An 18,359-nucleotide genomic window follows, 5' to 3' on the forward strand; every position below is an offset into this window, starting at 1 on the left:
GCGTGAGGGTTTGTTTGATTTTGTGTGATACTCAAGTCATTTTTTGAAGGTCAATCTGTGATTAAGACTTTCCTGTGCACAGTACAAGGTGGATAAATCCTCAGAAGCGTGGAGGAAGGAGCTTTCAGTTATATTTATTTGTTCTTGTACTTTTGCTTTTAAGATCAGTGCTTGTAGATGAGACATGGTTAATGCTGCTCCTTCCTTATTAGACTTGTTAACCTTTCTAAAGTGGAAACTGTCTGAAATAAACTCACCTAATGTGCTCAGGCTCTAGTGAAGGAAATACTGATTCCCTAATGTTTTACTCTCTGCCTAAGAATTGCTCCTTTTCCTGGTGGTTTTGGGGTTTTTGTTTGGTTTTTTCACAGTGAGAGGTTTTTCCCCTCTGCCATCTTTGGCAGCAAGTTCATGGTTACTGCAAAAACACTTTCTGGGGAGCAGAGAGCTGGAAAAGTCTCCCCTGTCCCTGCCCTCCAACCCAGGCAGAGGAGAACACAACCTTTGGCCCTTGCTGCAACAAGGAGCAATGTGAACCCTGAGCACATCAATTCTCCACTTGTAGGCAATGCAATCCCTCGGGTACAAAGGGTGGATGCTCTTTCTTGTCAGTGTTCTTACTGATCCCAGAGATCAGAGATGTTTGTTATCACCTGAATTATTCTGTCACAGACATCTTTTGTGACTGCACCGAGAGATTTAGGAATTTAATTGTGCTAATTCTGCATTTTGGTTTGAGAATAAATTATGAGGATTCTTCTAGATAGATTCACAAGTCAAAAAATATGTTGTATTGTCTTTTTAGTTGGTTCTAAAAGTTTTGTTAAATTTGGACATGTATTCCAGGATATCTGTGCTGGAACCAGCACTTCTGTCAGGACAGGCTCCCATCAAACACTGACTCAAAAAAATAAAGCTGTGTTTACATAGTCCAGTGCAGCAAATAAAAGCAGTTGCCTTGCACTGGGCCAAAGCATTTCTCTTTTAAAATAAGCATAACAAATTCAAGGTCCCAGTGTCCTCAGCTCAGACCCTCTGGAATGTGGAATAATTTCATTAATTACATGGGAGGTCTGAAGGACCTGGAGGCTCATGAGCACTTCCAGGTCATCCCTCAGCCATGCTGCTTCAGGAATGACTGGGAGCTGTGGTTATGTCTTCATCAAGGAGAAAATTAATGAAGCTAAGGAAAGATGTAGATTTTCATTAGCACACAGAGCTAATTAAGACGCTTCTGGGTTTTGTCACTTTTATGGGAAGTTCCTCAGTAACAGCACTGGTTAAATTGTTGGGAAATGTGGCAGCAAGGAGCACACACTTGGGCCTGAGAATGTGATCCATTCTCTGTGCATGACACTTCTCTTCCAGAAACCTCTTTGTGGTCAGGTCTGGTTCCAGCAAGCTTCCTGAAAATGCTGTTTATTACTTCCGTGGTAATCCCACAGCTCCACGGCACCTGTCAAATGTTGAGAACAAAGTTAGAATGGCTTCACTTCCTATTATTCATTCATAGGTAATGAAGGCAGAGCTATATAAAGTCATTTACTTCATATATATGAATGTCAATTTAAGGGTGATGGCATAGCATTAAATCAAATTTTATTAGTTCAGCAGTTTGTTCGTTTGCTATTAATATTGCTTGACACATCCCCTTACAGAACCTTCTCAGCTGCTGTGAATTCTTAAAATATTGATCATTTGAGCCCAGCTTTTGTCTTGATAACACAGTTATCTTGGAAAATTGCTGCTGGAAAGATCTTGGACTTATAGGCACTGAGATTATGGGAAAGCCCCTTGCTTTAGCCATACTAAAAATAAAATAAAGAAGTTACAGGGGTGTGAAGTAATATCTCCACTGGTTTGGCTTATGGAGTAGAATTTGGGAGGCTAGTCTGTGTCTCAGACATGCACTGTGGTGAGGGGACAGTGGTGTTTGTCCTGATTTGGAGGAGGAACTTTGGAGGGGAATAACAAGGGTACTCAGGAACGTGCTGTGGATTTTTCTGTTCCCTGAGGCGTTTGTCCCTTTGTGAGTGGATCTGTGAGTGAAGCTCTGACCTGGTCTGGGGAGAGAAGAGGAGCAAGGTTGGAAGTTTCCAGCTCATGCTCTCCCAAATCTGCTTCCCTGCTGGTTACTGAGGAGGCAGAGCTGACAAGCTCTTATTTTTCACACATGGAAAATAAGAGTGGCAGCGTGGAAGGAGAAAAAATGGGATATGGGGAAATGTGAGCTGGCAGTGAATGAAGGGAGTTGAAGATATACAGGGTTTTTTAGGGGAAGAATCCCAGAATTTTGTGCTAAAAGGGGGAGAGGGTTCTTGTGGCTGGCACAGTTGAGCCAGGGACAGCTGCAGGATGAGGATGAGGAGCAGGAATGAAGGGCCAGAAATGCAGAAGTGCTCCAGCTGTCGAGAGCCCAGCTGGATCCTGGAGCTGAGAGTGTCTGCAGGGGGCTTGGACAGGGCAGATCCTGGTGCTCCTGTGGATCTGACACTCTCAGGAGAGAGAATGGAGCAAGGGCAGCAGCTCATGGACTGCCCAGCCTGCAGCAGTGGCCTGACACCAGTGGAGAGTTTATGCCCAGTGCAGTTCCACCCACGCTGCAGCCTGGAATGGCAGCCAACACTTTTGGTGTCAGTTGGTGCCTGGGAAGCATCAATTCAGGGTGCTCATCCCGCCCCAGTTCCTGTTCATGCAGATGAGGATCTGTAAATTCAAGCAGCACAAGTCTGCCTGTATTTGCATCTAAAACATCCATCTGTATCCCTGTGAATATCGCAGTGACGCAGAGGAAACTCAGCCGGGAAGCAACGTTTAAACACATTCTACGTGCACAGTCAAGCATTCAAAGGTCACATAAAGCCAGAATTGAGGCATTCTTCTTTTCACAACAATTGGAATTTTTTTTTTTTGTCCTTTTCTGTGGTGGTGAATTTCCGCTGTGAATTTCTTCTACATTTAAAATCGATATGTTGTGATTTTAAATGCACTTTTTTTTGGCGAAATTCTGTCATCTAGCTACTGTATTTCTCTAGGTCAGGTTTGTGACACGTAGGCTTAAAGATGCAAAGTATTGCAATCCTTAGATTTCAAATATACTCTGAAGTTTAGGAGAGTTGAGGCCTGAAATATTCCAGGCTTGGTGTTTTCAAACCCGTTCCATCTGTCTCTTTCTGAATTGTGGTAGTATGAAGATACTTTTCTCTTGATGCTCTAAATAGTTTTGATTTTTCCTCCTGAAGAGCTTAAGAACAAATATCTGGTATTTGAGAGTCAGCTTAGTGTGAACATGGCCCTGAGGATTATGCCTTTTCTTTATTTGGACTGAATAATTCTTAAAAAGCTTTCGAACGTCACTGGCAAAAATACCCACCTGATGATTTTCCTTGTTACAAGTTACGTAAGAATTGGAAAGGCTCCACCGTGCCTGAGCCCAGGGTAATAAATCAAAGGGGTTTTGATCAAGAACACGGCTGAATTGATGTGTGTATTCAATAAAATTGCATTTAGGAAAAGGCATGAATTCACTCCAGTCTCTCAGCCAGCCAGTCAATTCCTTCCAGATCTTTCGAGCTAGCTGCTGAATATTGCTTTATATGGAGTATATCCCTGGTTTAAAAAAAAAAAACCAAAAAAACAAAACAAACACCAAACCCAACTTTTTTTTTTTTGCTTTCTTTAAAAATTACACTTGGACTGAGCCTGTGGATGCTGTTAAATGCTGGATGTATTTAAGCAGATCTGCATATATAAACTGAAGGTTGTGACAGGAGCAGAAGTTCATGCTGCCTTCCCCAATTAATCAGAGAATTTTCAGCACAGTAGTGAGAGATTTTACATTTCCTATGAGTGAAGAGCCGATTTTCTAGACTTGTAAGTCCAGAAACAGCAAATCAACATTAGAAAATTGATATTTGTTCCTGTTTCACTTTGATCTGTTGATTTTTCACAAGTCATCATTCTGCAAGACCAGAGATAGTGCTGTTTTGTAGCTTTTAATAGTCAAATGAGGCACATTAATAGGTTATTAATTTGTCTTGGCAGGCCAATGTGTAATTCTTCTGAGCAAACAGACCATCCCATCAACTTTCAGCTTTTGTCCTTTGGATCCCACAGACACTTCTGAGATTCTTTGTTATATTTATTCTATATTATATTCAGATTCTATACTATATTTATTTATAGGCCTTTGTGCAAATGGGAGTTTAGTGTTGTGCTGTGTACTTTTAATTTCTAGATATGGTTTTGATCAGGAGAACCATTGAATGCTTTGTCAGAGCCTCAATGGGAGAGAGGATCTCACTCCTCTTGCAGCAGGGCTGAAGCCAGGATCGGTCATTGCATTCCCACCAACTGATTTCCTTCTTTTTCACCCTAAAACCTAAAAGCACCACTGCATTTTCCTACCAGAGGGGCTGTTTCGCATCCCCTCCTGTGCCAGGGAGTGCCCCTGTGGGAGCTGCTGTGTCTGTGCCAGGCAGAGCTGGCAGGACCTGCCCTGCCCTGACCCCCCTTTCACAGCCAGGCTTTGCTGCTCCTGCCAGCTGCTGCATTTTCCCCTGGGAATTCTCATGGAGCAGCAACAAGCTCATCCTTTGGGCAGGATTTCTTTAGGAGAGATTAAAAAGCCAGAGTAGTTTTCAGTAAGTTACAAAAATCTGTTAAAATATAGGAAAAAAGGAGAAGTGAATAAATGCCTGTAAGTGATGGAGAGATCGATGAAAAGTTTGAAATTACAGATTTTAAACTTAGGAATTCTTCTGGGATGGATCACATGTGACAGAGTTGTGGCTCCTGCAGTTCTCCTGTGAGAGCTGTGCTGGCTGTGCCATTCCTGTATAAAAGGCAACACCTTGGGCTTTCTCTTCATTTATTTTACAGTCATTTTTACAATATTGGTAATATTTTCACTGTCTCTGTCCAGTGCAGAGGGGAAGGGACAGATATTTTAATAAATAATGGTAATATTTTCAATATCTCTGTCCAACAGTGGAGGGAAAGGGACAGATGTTTGCATAACATGGCAGCAATGTTTGTGCTTTTAATGGAAACCAAACCTGCCATTTGTTGACACGGATGGGAAGATTCATTTTAATCTCAGTGAACCTTATTGCCCACAATATGTGGCATCTCTTCTGTAATGTTTGCTCTGAGTACCTAAATCAGATTTAGAGATATTTTTAGGGCTTTGCTTTGTTTTCTGTTTCAATTATTCCTTTTTCCTTAATTATGCATTTCTAAAAATAAACATTTTCAAGCTGACTGGATCTTCTTTTGCTGTCCTTTCTCCCTAACAATTTTCTGTTTTCTAACTCCTTTTTATTCATGTTTTCTTGACTTTGACTTTAGATGCTCTATTTGCAAAATAAGTTTGCAGTCAACATATCAGAGTTGCTTCCTTTCCTCTGCTCTTTGAATATGGAGATAAAGTTTTCCTAGGCCATGTGGATTCAATATGATCTTCTTTTAAACTTAAAAATGGAAAGAGAGACTATGAAATCATAGAATTTTTTAGGTTGGAAAGACTTTTGAGATCATGGCATCCAACCATACAGCAGGAAAATGTCAGAGTTTTCAGGTGGATGTGGTTTATGGGATGTTTTCCCTGATTTCCCTCATTTTCCGAGCACAAGGGTTTATACAGCTTTCAATGCAATGTTCAGCCAGAGCTGCTTCCCAGCTGACTCAGTCAGCACTTGGGCTGATGGATAACTCCTTTTTTCTTGTCCTCTCAAACAACACTGAGAGATTAGTAAATGTCTTCAACCTTCATTGATTTTCTGTTAAAGTGAGTTAACTCCTTGAGCCCATCTGGGTTGGAGAAATAAAAATTCTCCAACCCCCAACTGTAATTTTCTCATCATGGGCGTTAAGCCTTGACTTGAAAGTAAAACATCCATGTTTAAACAATGTTTCTTCAGTCACTTTATTGTACTCTGAAGGAGATGTTGGTTAGTTACAAAATGCATACAAATAAAATAAGAATGTGCAGCAAGAGAACTGCAAATTTCTGTGTTTCTTGCCTGACGCTGATGTTGTGTATCTTGGGACCAATGGGTTAATTTTATTTACCTACATCTAAGCAGAGCTAAAACCCCTTCTTTCTTCAGTTATGAATCTGATCTGCTTTAATACTTATCTGTAAACAGAAATGATGCTGAGGGAAAATGCATAAAGAGCACTAATGAGACCTGAGAGGCTTGAGGAAATAAATATTTCATTTGGTTTGGGTGAGTCAACATGAGCTCGTTCTTACCCTTTCTAATTTCATCCGGGATATTTTCATGTAAAAACAATTGGAGCCCTGAAAATAAAGATGATTTTCCTGATGCTGAATTCCTGCTTTGGAATGTTTCATGTTTCAGTACTTGGCTCCCAGAGAGACAGAAAAGCAGAGAGCAATGGGCAAATCTCTCTTTTTTGGTGTGTATTTATTAAGTGCTGTCATTCTCTGAGACAGCCTGGCCCTTTAATGATATATTTCTATATTCTCTTGTCAACTGCCACACTGTTTGCACCAGTAAGTAAATGCCTTGTAAAGGTGCCCTGGGGAGCTATTACAGAGCAGCACAAATAATACAAATTTGATATTTTGCTCTGCTGTCATACATTCTCCTGGCACAAAGGCAGGTTTAATACATCTGACTGCACACTTCTCACAGTGGCACATTCACTTGGATTTTCCTAAATCTCTCTTAATGCTACAAATGCTTGTTGGGGCCACTGATCCTAAATTTTTAAATTAATTTGCTTTTGTTGAAGATTACGTCTAGTAGCAGTTTTGGGACTTTTTTCATGAGTTGTGGGGCAATGTCCACTAAAAGCAAATCTGGGAGGTGTGGGGTTAGGAATTTTTGCTCTAAAATGGTTTTAAGAGTTGTTCTGGAGCAAGAGGGAACAGAAATGTGCAACAGCTTGGAGTTTAAAATGTTAAATAATAAACAGAGAATTTGCAGTGACTCAGCCAATTGAACTCAACTATACTCATGTAAAATCATTCATGAGATCATTAAAAATAATGAACAGATGCAAAGAAGTTGTTTCCTATTTGCAGACCATTCTAGAATAGAGAAAAGGTTTAGGTATTAGTTACAGACTGCTGATTCGAGCTTTAAAAATCTCCCAAACTACCTCATGCTTTTGAATTACACCATAAAATATGACATTTTTATCACTGAACTAGCTTTGTATGGGACATAGGTGTAAGTGAACACAAAGCTGTGCACTTGACTTGGTGAATGAGCTTTATCTATAACATAACTCAGGACTATCGGTTTGCAGAGCACATAATTGGATTGTGTTGAAAGAAGAGTTAATTAAATGGAACTGCATGTGTCCCCTTGTATTTACTGAGTGAGGACAAACACTTTGGTTTGTTCCCTTCTCATCACAGTCCTTTTGTCCCACCAGAGCTGTGCTGTTGGGGTGTAGAGTGGGGACACCCAGCACACCCATCCAAGGTGTCAGAACTCTTTTTCTCTCAGTTGCTCTGCAAACTCAAAGTCTATTTGATGATGGCTGTGTGCAGAAATTACATTTCAAAGCTCTGTCATAAATGCCCAAGTTGGTTATTTCTGTGCTTTCTGGATCTCTGAAATTTTATGGATTTTGGATTTACCTGCATCACTGCAAGGCAAATAACTGAGAATGAGTTTTACTTTCCTTGGTCGATGGAGTTATTGGAGGTGCATTTTGTAGCTCTCTAGAACATCGTGTGCACATCAGATTTCTGTTGAATCTGACAGTCCTTGAGGCACCTCTGAGGGACCTTATGTAGCTTTCAGCAGTAGATCCCTGTGTTCAACTCATTGTTCTGGCTGGAAATTCAAGGCATGTGTGGTTTAGAAACAGATTTGGGGGAAGAAAAATCTTTCAGCGTCCTTAATCAGTTTCTTCTCTGGTCTGAGAAACAAAATATTATTTTCTCCCTATCAAGTTTCAGGGTGAAACGGAACATTTCCTTGTGCATGGGTAAAATTGTGTTCTTAGTTGGAGGTGTTGCAACAAAACCATTTTTGTGGTGTTTGGATTCAGAAATCTGGATAATCTGGGGTGAGAATTGGCAGTGGTTGTAGCAGAGTCAGTATGGGTGGTTACTGAGCCTGAAAAACTCTTCTTGATCAGGGACTGTCAAACTCTATGACCTTGAAGAGTCCTGGAAGAGTTACAGGAAGGATTTGTTCCTAATCATAAGATAAACTTATATTTAGGTCTTTGTGACATCACGAGAAAAAGGTTTTTTATAATGCCACTCTCTGTGCTGCTTTGTCCTTCCCTTGTCTCCATGAAGGTTTTGAATTACTATTAAAATGTTTAAAAATGTTGAAAATAACATCAGTGATATAAACTTCTCTCTTTAGCAACTTGTGCTGGGTTATCTAAGTTAAATTATAATTTTCATTGCATGCTTTCCATAACAGCCCCAAACAAGGCAGCATGCTTGCACTCCCAAGAGATTTCTGTATTTCTGAGCTTACAGAACTGTTTCCCTGGGTTTTTCTCCTCTATCTGAATCTGTGCTGTTGGCTTTTCTAACCAGGCCTCGATGACTGCCTCCAGCAATACATCAAGAACTTTGAGAGAGAGAAGATCAATGGGGAGCAGCTGCTGCACATCACTCACCAGGAGCTGGAGGAGCTGGGGGTGACTCGCATTGGCCACCAGGAGCTGATCCTGGAAGCAGTGGATCTGCTCTGTGCATTGGTAAGTGACTCCTTGCATCACTCACCTTGGTCAGCTCTGTTTATAAATTTACAAACCAAACTAAAAACTAAAATACCAAACCAAACTAAAAATAATGTAGAGATTCCTCTACGGCCACACGCTCAAACAGCCTTTGCTTCAGTAAAGGACAGACATGTCCTGGCTTCTCTCAGCTGCACAGAAACTATATTTATCCATTTAATGATTATGTCTGATGGTCTTTGATTGCTTTTCCTCTGACTTTCTTGGTCCTGCATTCAAATGCTGCTGACTATCACTCCTGGCATCCATATGGTTCTGTAATTATGTGCCATATGCCCTCATATTTCACTGACATTTGCCACACTGCACTGAACCAAGTAGACCTGAGTGGTTTAACCATGCCAGCATTCAGAGGGATGGTACCACACAGCCAGAAGGGAATGCTAATTAGACTGGAAGATTGTTTAAAATGAGCTTTAAGATGAGACTTGAGTGGTAAAATTGACTTTATCCACAGTCGACAGACACGTGTGTCGACTAAAAGTTGGGTTTGGGTTTTTTCAGCAACCTACAAGCTCTTGGAAGGACATTATTTGTTCATATTATTAATTACTAGATTACTAATTTGGTTAAACTCTTAGCAAAGTATTTGATATCAAAAAATTATTTTTTCCTCTACTATTTTATTCCTACCAGCTAATAAAATGTGATGCATTAACTTAATTCTAAAGACAAAAATGACTTCTGTTCCTGTAGGTGGATATGTGAAACAATATCGAAAATATTAAAACACAAAATAATAAAATTACATAGGCACATGACTCATGACAATCATTGTATTTTACCTCTTTATCAGGAGTTCTGCTTTTGAATAACTGGAGTATCCTGTGGGACTTTGATAAAGAGAAATTGTTTCCAAGAGGAAAACTGGCACTTAGAAGTAAGATAGGAAAAAGTGAGGCAAAAATGCACTTGATCTGGGGAAAAAAAAAATTAAGTACCTCTTATTATTCATCTTCTTTCCTGTACCTCGAATAACAAAACACCCTTGGTGTGCCTTGAGATCTGCCCCTCCAAATGAAACAACTTTGTCAGAGCAGGGAGATGCTCTAGGGGCAGGTGTGTGCTGCAGGAGCAGGGAGATGCTCTAGGGGCAGGTGTGTGCTGCAGACCCCAACAGCCAGGGCCTTTTGGGTACTCCTGACCCCAAACTGGGGAGCTTTTCCCCGGCCACCCTGTGTCCCACACCCAGGAGTCAGCAGAGCCCCTGTGTCACTCTGTGTCACCCCAGCAGAGCCCTCTGTGCCCCTGACACAGCAGCCCCCTCTGGGAAAGCATCTCCCTTCAGCCCAGGTGTCCCTGAGGAGGGCCCTGCTGACTCTTTTATTGTGAATTTTTTCCTTTTTTAAGCACAGAAAATGTACCTCTTGCTGCTGGTCAATGGTGCAACTCTTGCTGTGCTGCCTCCTGACCTTACTTTTCCTTTTGAGGCAGGATGGGGATTTTCCAGCTCCTGGTATCATTTATTTTGCCTCCTGCTTTTCTGCCCTTTCTCTTCCTTTCTCACTCTGGCTCTAAAATGCCTTTTTCTTTTTTTTTTCCTGCTTCTAAATGTTTCTCTCCCTGCCTGTTCCGTGTGCTTTTCTGCTGCCTGCAGCTTTGCTCCTGGGGGTGTTCTCCTGCCTCTGACATTTCTCCTTGGCTCTCTGTACATCATCTTCTTCAATTCTTGTAGGATCACAGAAAAGTTTTACCAGACTCAGTAGAAAATCTATTTTAAATCTGTACTCCTTTATTAGGATTTGGATCCATGTAATCGAAAAGCATTATTAAGAATCTCATTTTAATTATTTTAAATAATGGCAATAATTGAATAAGAGGAGAGCTGATGCTGCCTTTATGAGTTGAAATACATTTCTAAAATCTCACTATTGTTTTCTTGTTCTGTGCTACTCTTGAAAAATTAATAGATTGTTGCACTAATGTCTGACTGCTGGCCAAGCAATTAGAAAAAATTGTGACTCAGAACTGCTCACTGATATGGATTTTTAGAACAGCTAGTGCAAAAACCTGAGGAAATATCTTATTTTAAATGTAACTTTTAAAGGGGCTAAAGAGTATCTCTATTTTGTTTATGCCACTGAACAGGAGTTGACATATAGGAAATTATTGAAATCAGAATGTCTTATGGAATACATAATTTTGCCCCTGATTCACTGAATTGCATTACAAATTCAATACAGTTTATGGGCAGGTAAAACAGAGCCCCAGGCAGTCAGGAATCAGTAATTTAATGCCCTCTTTAATGTGTGTTGGAAGTATGGACAGGTGCAGAGCACAAGCTCCATTTGTACGTTCATAAATATAAATACTTGAATTTTATTTTCAACTTTTTTATGGAAAAAAGAGCAGGGAAGCACCAATTCCAACAATCTGGTCTTAAAATCCTACCTGTGGAGGGGAGGCACCATCAGCACTTTGCTCTGTCCCCTCTGTCCATCCTGGTGTGCTCCCAGTGGATCTGGGTCTCTGCTCCTGTCTCTGCCCCATCCCTGCCCTGCTCTTGCCCTGCCTGGGCTGTGTCAATGAACATTGATTTTTTTTCCCTGCATGGATTTCTGGATTGATTTCTGCTTGGAGTGGGCAGAGCCCATGTTCACGACCCATTTTCCCCAGGCAGCCTCAGCAGGATCTGCAGTCCATCCCTGCAGGGTGGGCTGTGGGAACAGGAGAAATCTTCCCTGCAGAAACCCCCCAGGAAAGCTCAGGGTGGTCAGGAATTCACACTGGGCAGGGGTTACTGCAGAACAGCTCTGCTGCTCCAGGAAACCCAGGGAAATGGGACTGGGGGAGCTGCAGCCCCTGGGACACGCTGGAATGTGCCTTTCCTGAGGGTCTTAGGGCAACTGCTTTTGTGGGATGGGCACTGGGTTTTTGGTGGGGTTTTGGTGGGGTTACACCAAGAATGGTGCCTCAGCTGCAGTTCCAGAGATGCAAGCATGGAGAACACCCCCAGAACCAAATGCTGACCTGTGAAGAAAGTTCTAATTCAAGAAGAAACTAAAACTAAAGGAGTAAACTCTTGTTTTTTTATTCTTCCCAAACCACCTATTAGCCAGATTCCAAATGTAAATTATTAAAGGCAGGGAGGATTTGTTATGTTGTGCTTCAGCCCTTGACATGATTTTTACATCCACTTTTCTTTTGAAAGCAAGCTGAGTTCAGATAGGAAATTCATATGAGAATCCTGGCTAGAAAAGATTCCACACTGGAAGATGTGGGAAAAAAAAAATATCAGAAATGTGAAAAGGGAATAATAAGAGTATTCAGTCCTCCCATGCAATATGGTGATGTAGAAGTGTATGTATTTTGCCTGAAAGTTAAATAATTTCAAATGTTAAAATAATCTCCTTTATGAAAGGGTAAAATCAGAGAGCAAAAGGTGAGAGGAACTTTCTCTGTAGGAAAGGAAGTGCAGGCACTATCTGGGGCTTGCTGAGGGGTGAATTCATGTGCTATGAAATGCAAAGTCACAGGTGAGCTTTACTTTCAGCTTCAGTTCTTTGACCATTCTGGAGAGGCAGTTTTGAGTTGTGCTTTAATTATGAAGAAAATTGGGAATGATGGCTGTGGGGAAAAAGTCCAATCTGGAACATCAAAGTCCTTTCTTGCTAGGGTGGTCAGAAACTGCTCTGCAATTATTTATTTGAAGTGACCTAAATAACATTTAGGGACTAAAAATTGTGGGCCACTTGAATTTGGACTGTAACTTTATTGAAGTTGAAATATTAATTGGGATATCTATTGGAGGACTTGTTGCAGAGAGGCTGAATCTGCAAAAGTAGCAGGGTCTGGGGAAAAGAACTTTTTGATAGAGAGTCAAGTATACTGGAAGCAATAAAAAGGAATAATTTTGAGGTCAACATGGCTTGCTGTTCAAGTCTGCAAGTAAATTTAATTTAATTAGGACAGTATTGGAGTCAGTATATTGTTAAAGCCTGCATGAATTAAAATATAAACAGGGAAGAAAGACTGATAATGGAAGGATGCAAAATGAATGGGAAATGAAAAGAATGCTCCAACAGAGATTGTATCTCAAGTAATTAAAAGTACTGTTAATTCACAGGCATTCAACTTGCAAAATAAGGCCTTGTGCTGGGGAGAAATTTCAAGGAGAAATAAAGATTAGAAACTTTGTCTGCAGTTTCTGTAAGGCCACAATCCAGGCAGGGTGGGGTTTCCACCAGAAGGCACAACAGAGTCACCATGGTCAACATGTTTACAACAACTGCAGGAATTTAGTTTATTTTTATAATTATTTGGGGGTTTTAAAATAATATATGGGACACAGCTACCAAACAAACTTTCCCCCCTATAATTTTTTCTAACATATTTCTTTATTAAGCATCTCCCTAAGAAAAGTACAATAGGAATTTGTTGGTCAGGGGGAAAGCAATTTGCAGTGATTTATTTTGAAGCACTCATGGTGAAGGTGAAGTCTTTCATAGCTGCCTCTGTATTTATTGATAACATTGTTCTTCTGAATTAAAATAATTCAAGTTTTTCCTAAATTAATACCATTTTAATGGCCACACCTACAATGATCTCTCTTGAGACCCTTTTAATTTTTCCTTCTGCTAATACTCGACTTTTTGATTTGTCAATTTTGCAAGTATATTAGGAAGTATTTTTTCTTACTTCATCTGATTTGTGAACAAGTTTCACATTTAACAAGTCATTCTATGCATCAAATACTTCTTTCCACCCATATTTCAGGGAATATTCAAAGGTAATTATTCTAGACTAAAGTCTTCATTTTATATATATACTGATGCTTGAGTAGGTGGAAATAAATCTCATTTTTTGGAATGGAATGTCATCCCTCTTGGTGAGAGATGAAGAGATTCCATCTCCTCAGTGGAATGAGGAACCTGGCACACAAATTATTTTTGTCTCCACAAACATGTATGAATCCAGAGAGTTTTATTAATTTCAACTGGAAAAGAAGTTCAGCTTTTGGCAGTCCAGTGCTATTTATTGTGCTGTGCCAAAACATTGATTAATGCTGTTGAATTGAGTGGGTTAATTATTGCACATATTAGAACATGTGTATCGTCTTTTGATTAGTCTAATTAGCAGCTTCATTCTTAGCCTTTCAAATCATGGAACTTGGGAAAATAACTGATTTTAAGATTGTCTGGGTATGGGTTTGTTTTTTGGGTTTTTTTTTTTCCTTTTTAAGTCTGTTGACAATTTTGGCATTTTCAGATTTCTCTTAGCATGAGGACATTGAAGGAGGATAATAGTTGTACAAACAATTCAGAGTAGCCTAAAGTCCTGGGATTTTACAGGCGTGTGCTTGACTCTTCTGTTCTACTGGGGAGAGTACGACAGAAGAGTCAAAGTTTCATGATTTTTCTAAGGTGTGCTGGAGAAGTCTGGATGTAATTACAAATTATTTGTGTCGAGTAACCACCAAAATGAAATCCTTCCTAAAATCACCAGGCTAAAGGCAGCTCTGGGAGCTGATCTAAGCAAAGAACAAAGTAAAGGGGAATTTTTCTTGATGTCTTCTCAGGGTTCTCTTCAAGGACCACTGATTCCACACCAGTTGTTCCACAGTAACACCCAGCAGGAATATTTTGGGTACTGCAGCAGCCCCAGCAGTGCTGGTACAAAAGTGCAGCAAGCAAAATTTTCAGAGGTACCCAAGCACAGGGTTGTTACAAAAGGAATTTAGGACAAAACTGACTTTTGGATTTGTGTTTTTGTGTTAAATACATTAGAAACTTAGGCTTGGACTCTCTGGAGAACTTTATCCTCTCTGAATTTATCACCCCTGCAGAGCAGCCATGGCCGCACAACTCTGATGAAGGCCCAGATCCCTCTGGTTATAGGATGTGTGTTTATCCTGTGGCCAAGCTGGAAATGGTCCTGTTCAGGTGTTCCAGGGAGAATTTCATCCCTTGCCATAATATGAGGTGCATAAAGTAGAAATAGCAGAAAGGATGTTGGCTGCATTTTATTCAAATTTCAGCTCCTGCACACAGTCCAAAGGGGAATGCAGGGCAGCTGAAATCCAGGAGACCACATCTAACTCCTGCCCACAAACAATGATATTGGGTTATCAAGCTTCAGATAAATGACTTCAGGCTATTTCTGCATTCTTCCTAATTATGGTTTTGTTTAGGTTAAAAAACCAGGAAAGATACAAATTTGCTGTGTTGATTGCTGCTAATTACTTGAATTTTTGCACATCATTTGCCTCTGGAGCAAGGCAGTATTAGCAGGCAAATGAGAGGAAAGAAACTTCTGTTTTTCCTGTCTTTTGACATAGTTGAGAGGTTTCCTCTTGTCACACAATAATTCTTTTTCACAAAATAGGGAGAAACATGTTCTATTCAAAGTGTTAAACCTGTTCCAAAGCTTGTAATTTTCCTCTAAAAATGCATCTGTTTAAGTAGCAGTGAGAATGAGAATCCCAATCCATGGCAGACTTGGCTGGTGAATGCTTCTGAGAAAGAAATGTACTTATTTCCATTTAGAAATTTATAAAAGAATCCATTTATAATAATCCATTATTGCATTTCATGTTGATTCTGTGTCTGGGTAAGCTCTGTGGTATTCTGATCCTGAACCTTTCATTCCTTTTCCTGCTGTGAGTTCCTGTAACTCACTGGCAGAGAACAGCCCCCCAGAATAATTGCAATTAAATTGTATTGCTACTTATTAGGCCAATGCAGGAGTAGAAATTCATGCAAATGAATAGGCAGGTAATGAGCTGGGGTTAAAAACCATGTGTGTGCAACTCTGTAGGGCAGGGCATTAGGGCTGAAATTCACTTTAACCCATGTTGGGTAATATAATAGTATTATATTATAATTTCCATATGTTCTTCTATCCCTGGTTTAGAAGATATTAATGGAACACTCATTTCTGACATAATTTTGATTTCCCTTGAGGCTTGGAACTGGAAGTCAGGGATTGTTTTGTAATTTCAGCCCTTCTGGGTGTCTGGTTTCTCCAAGGCTGATTGATCCCAGTCACTGCTGGGGATAAAGAAATGGACATTTTCTCTGCACAGGGATAAAAGAAAAACCTTTATAGCAACACCCTGTTCCAGTTCATGGTGTTTCTGTTGACACCAGCTGCCCCAGCATGGCATGGTGCACTGTTAAGGGACTGTCCATTGCTTCTTGTGCTTTGATTCCTCTGGGTTTCACAGGCATCCTTTCCTGCACAATAATCCACTCTGCCAATACCTGCGGAGAGCAGAAAGCAGGAATGCCAACTTTAATGTTTTAACCTTAATTTTAACCTAAATTGCTCTGTGTAAGCTCTCCTGAGTCCCCAACCTCAGACTAGCCAAGATTTGGATACTTGATTTTTCTGCAGCAACATGGAGATCCCTTGTGGTCTCCTAAGGATGCTCACCCAGCCTTTGTGGAACAATTAGAATTGACATGTCCAATTAATTAATATGAATTATTGCTCTTCTAGAATCTCAATGTGAAGTGTATGGAACAGCCTTGCAGTGACACATGAACAAATTGTGCAGCAGACCATTCACATTTTCTTTTCCATCATTTTCTTTCTACACTAAAGGAATTAGAAAGAAGGATGCTTGTAATATTTTCATCCTGTGTCATCTCTTACTCATGATAAAATGTGTTGCTGGATGTCTACATTTCTTTTAATCAAATACATGCAAATCTTACAAAAAAATTTCCGAGTAAAGCATAAAAATCCAGATGCTGCAAGTTTGCTTTGGTTTCATAAAAATGCCTCTAAAACACCAATCTTTCATGGAGGAATTGAGCTGAGTAATTTTAAATTCTAAATTCTGGGGTGGTAAGTCTTTCACTCTGATCTTTTATTGCAAACACAGAAATAAGAGTTCAAGTGGGGCATATGAAAGGAAAATATTGGTTTTCTAAAATCATGGCTTGGAGCACCGAGGGCTTTGTGCTCAGGTCAGAAACCAGCAGAGGGTTTGGGTCTATTGCATCATAGCAACACTTAATTGTACACTCCTGCATGAAACATTTTAATACATAATTTAAGCCTATTAGCCAGCTGAGGTTGATAATAGCTTGGCAGCTTTATGAAAGGTCTTTACCAAAGCTGTGTGAATTCCCAACTTTATTTGGGTGGGAGAACCATCCCCATGGGAGTCATTCTCAAGGCAGATGAGGTTTCCTGTGGCTGTGCTGCCTGGTCCACCCCCACAGCACCTCTCAGTTTTGAGAGTTTTGTCTAATCCCAGCCTAACTCAATGGAACTGAGTCCACAAGGATTCCTGCCAGTGCTGAGAAGGTCCCAGAGTGACATTCTGGGAGAAAATTCTCCTCATCCTTGTGGAGAGGCACCAGCCCTGGGCCAGGGACACTCAGAGGGCTGTTCCTGGCCCCAGGGCTGCGCAGGTGTCCTGGAAGCCACGTGGAGAAAGGGGAAGGAAGAGGATGCAGACCAGGGAAATGAATCCTTTTCAGTGGAACTGCTGCCCTAGAACAGAGGGTAGATGGAGTTAAAGAATAAAATAGGGATTTTTCAGGAGGCCTCAATGGATCCACCTTGGGCAGCACAAGAGCCCAGCCAGGGCTGCACCCAAGATTAACCAAAATGGTCCCAAAATGCACAATGAGTCACAAGGTCTGACACTTTTATAAGTTTTGCATATTGGAGTTAATTGTCCCATTCCAGCTTTAGCCCATCCAGTCCCACCCTGCTTGTTTTTCTCTCTCCAGCCCATGTTGTTTGTGCTCTGGGGCTGAGATTTGGATCATTTGTCCTTGGTCCCCAGCTGGAGCAGGAATTGTTTTGTCTCCCTGCTCTGTGCACAGAGCTCACCATCCCATAACATGAAGCCCAGACCCACACACTAAAGCAGCACAGAATCTGAGAAATATAAAAGCCAACACCTGAGGCATCACCACTGCTCCCCAAAATGTTTTTTACTCCTTCCAGAGGATGCTAAAGCAGCGTGGATGAAGATCTGTGCCTGAACCCTCGGAATGCTGCAGGCACTGAGGGACAGCCCATTGACTGCATCCAGCTAATGGAATATTGATTCAGTCCTAGGTAATTATGTTAAATAGGAGGGGAATATTAGATTATAGAGCATAGAGGAGTCTATTTTTAGAACAAAAAGGAAGAATAATACACACTAGTGCAGGAAGAGATAAGCTTCTCCCCTTTAAATGGAAAAAGTGTTTTTACACTAACAAAATTTAAATTTCTTTAAGATAACCTGAGAACTCAGTGATATACAGATATTTCCTTGGTTTATTCAGGTGCTGAAAGTCTTAACCATCAAAGAAATTGTTCTTTCTAACAATCTCCATGACATACACTCGTAATTCTTAGTCTTTTAATGAAAAATAATTGCACAATTTCTTAAATGGTATTTCAGATATTTAGGTATAAACCATATTATGAACATTTAAAATTAGCTTTTAATTTTTTTTTTCTGAGACTTTCTCTTTCTTTCCACTGGAAAGGACTATGTTGCCCTTATTCATTGTGTCTTTCATTTGCAAAAACTTTTTTCCCTTGCAGAAAGCACCAGTTCCCTTTTTCCCTTTTCAAATCAATCTGATTGGAAATCTGTCAAATCTGTCCCCTGCAATGCATGGTAGCAAGCACTATACCCTGTAGAGTCTCTGTGCCAAGGA

The 18,359-nt window shown here is 40.4% G+C and overlaps 1 protein-coding gene across 1 annotated transcript in view; it reads left to right on the forward strand.

Annotated features, from left to right (window-relative positions):
• The window catches only part of LOC118698660 (connector enhancer of kinase suppressor of ras 2-like), a 172,964-nt gene that overhangs the window by 54,152 nt on the left and 100,453 nt on the right, over positions 1 to 18,359 (forward strand). The window contains exon 3 of the mRNA XM_054516354.1: positions 8,540 to 8,703. Coding sequence (XP_054372329.1) covers positions 8,540 to 8,703 — 164 coding nt within the window. The remainder of the gene's footprint in view (positions 1 to 8,539; positions 8,704 to 18,359) is intronic.

The sequence above is a fragment of the Molothrus ater genome, chromosome 14 (assembly GCF_012460135.2).
Source record: "Molothrus ater isolate BHLD 08-10-18 breed brown headed cowbird chromosome 14, BPBGC_Mater_1.1, whole genome shotgun sequence".
Lineage (NCBI taxonomy): Eukaryota > Metazoa > Chordata > Aves > Passeriformes > Icteridae > Molothrus > Molothrus ater.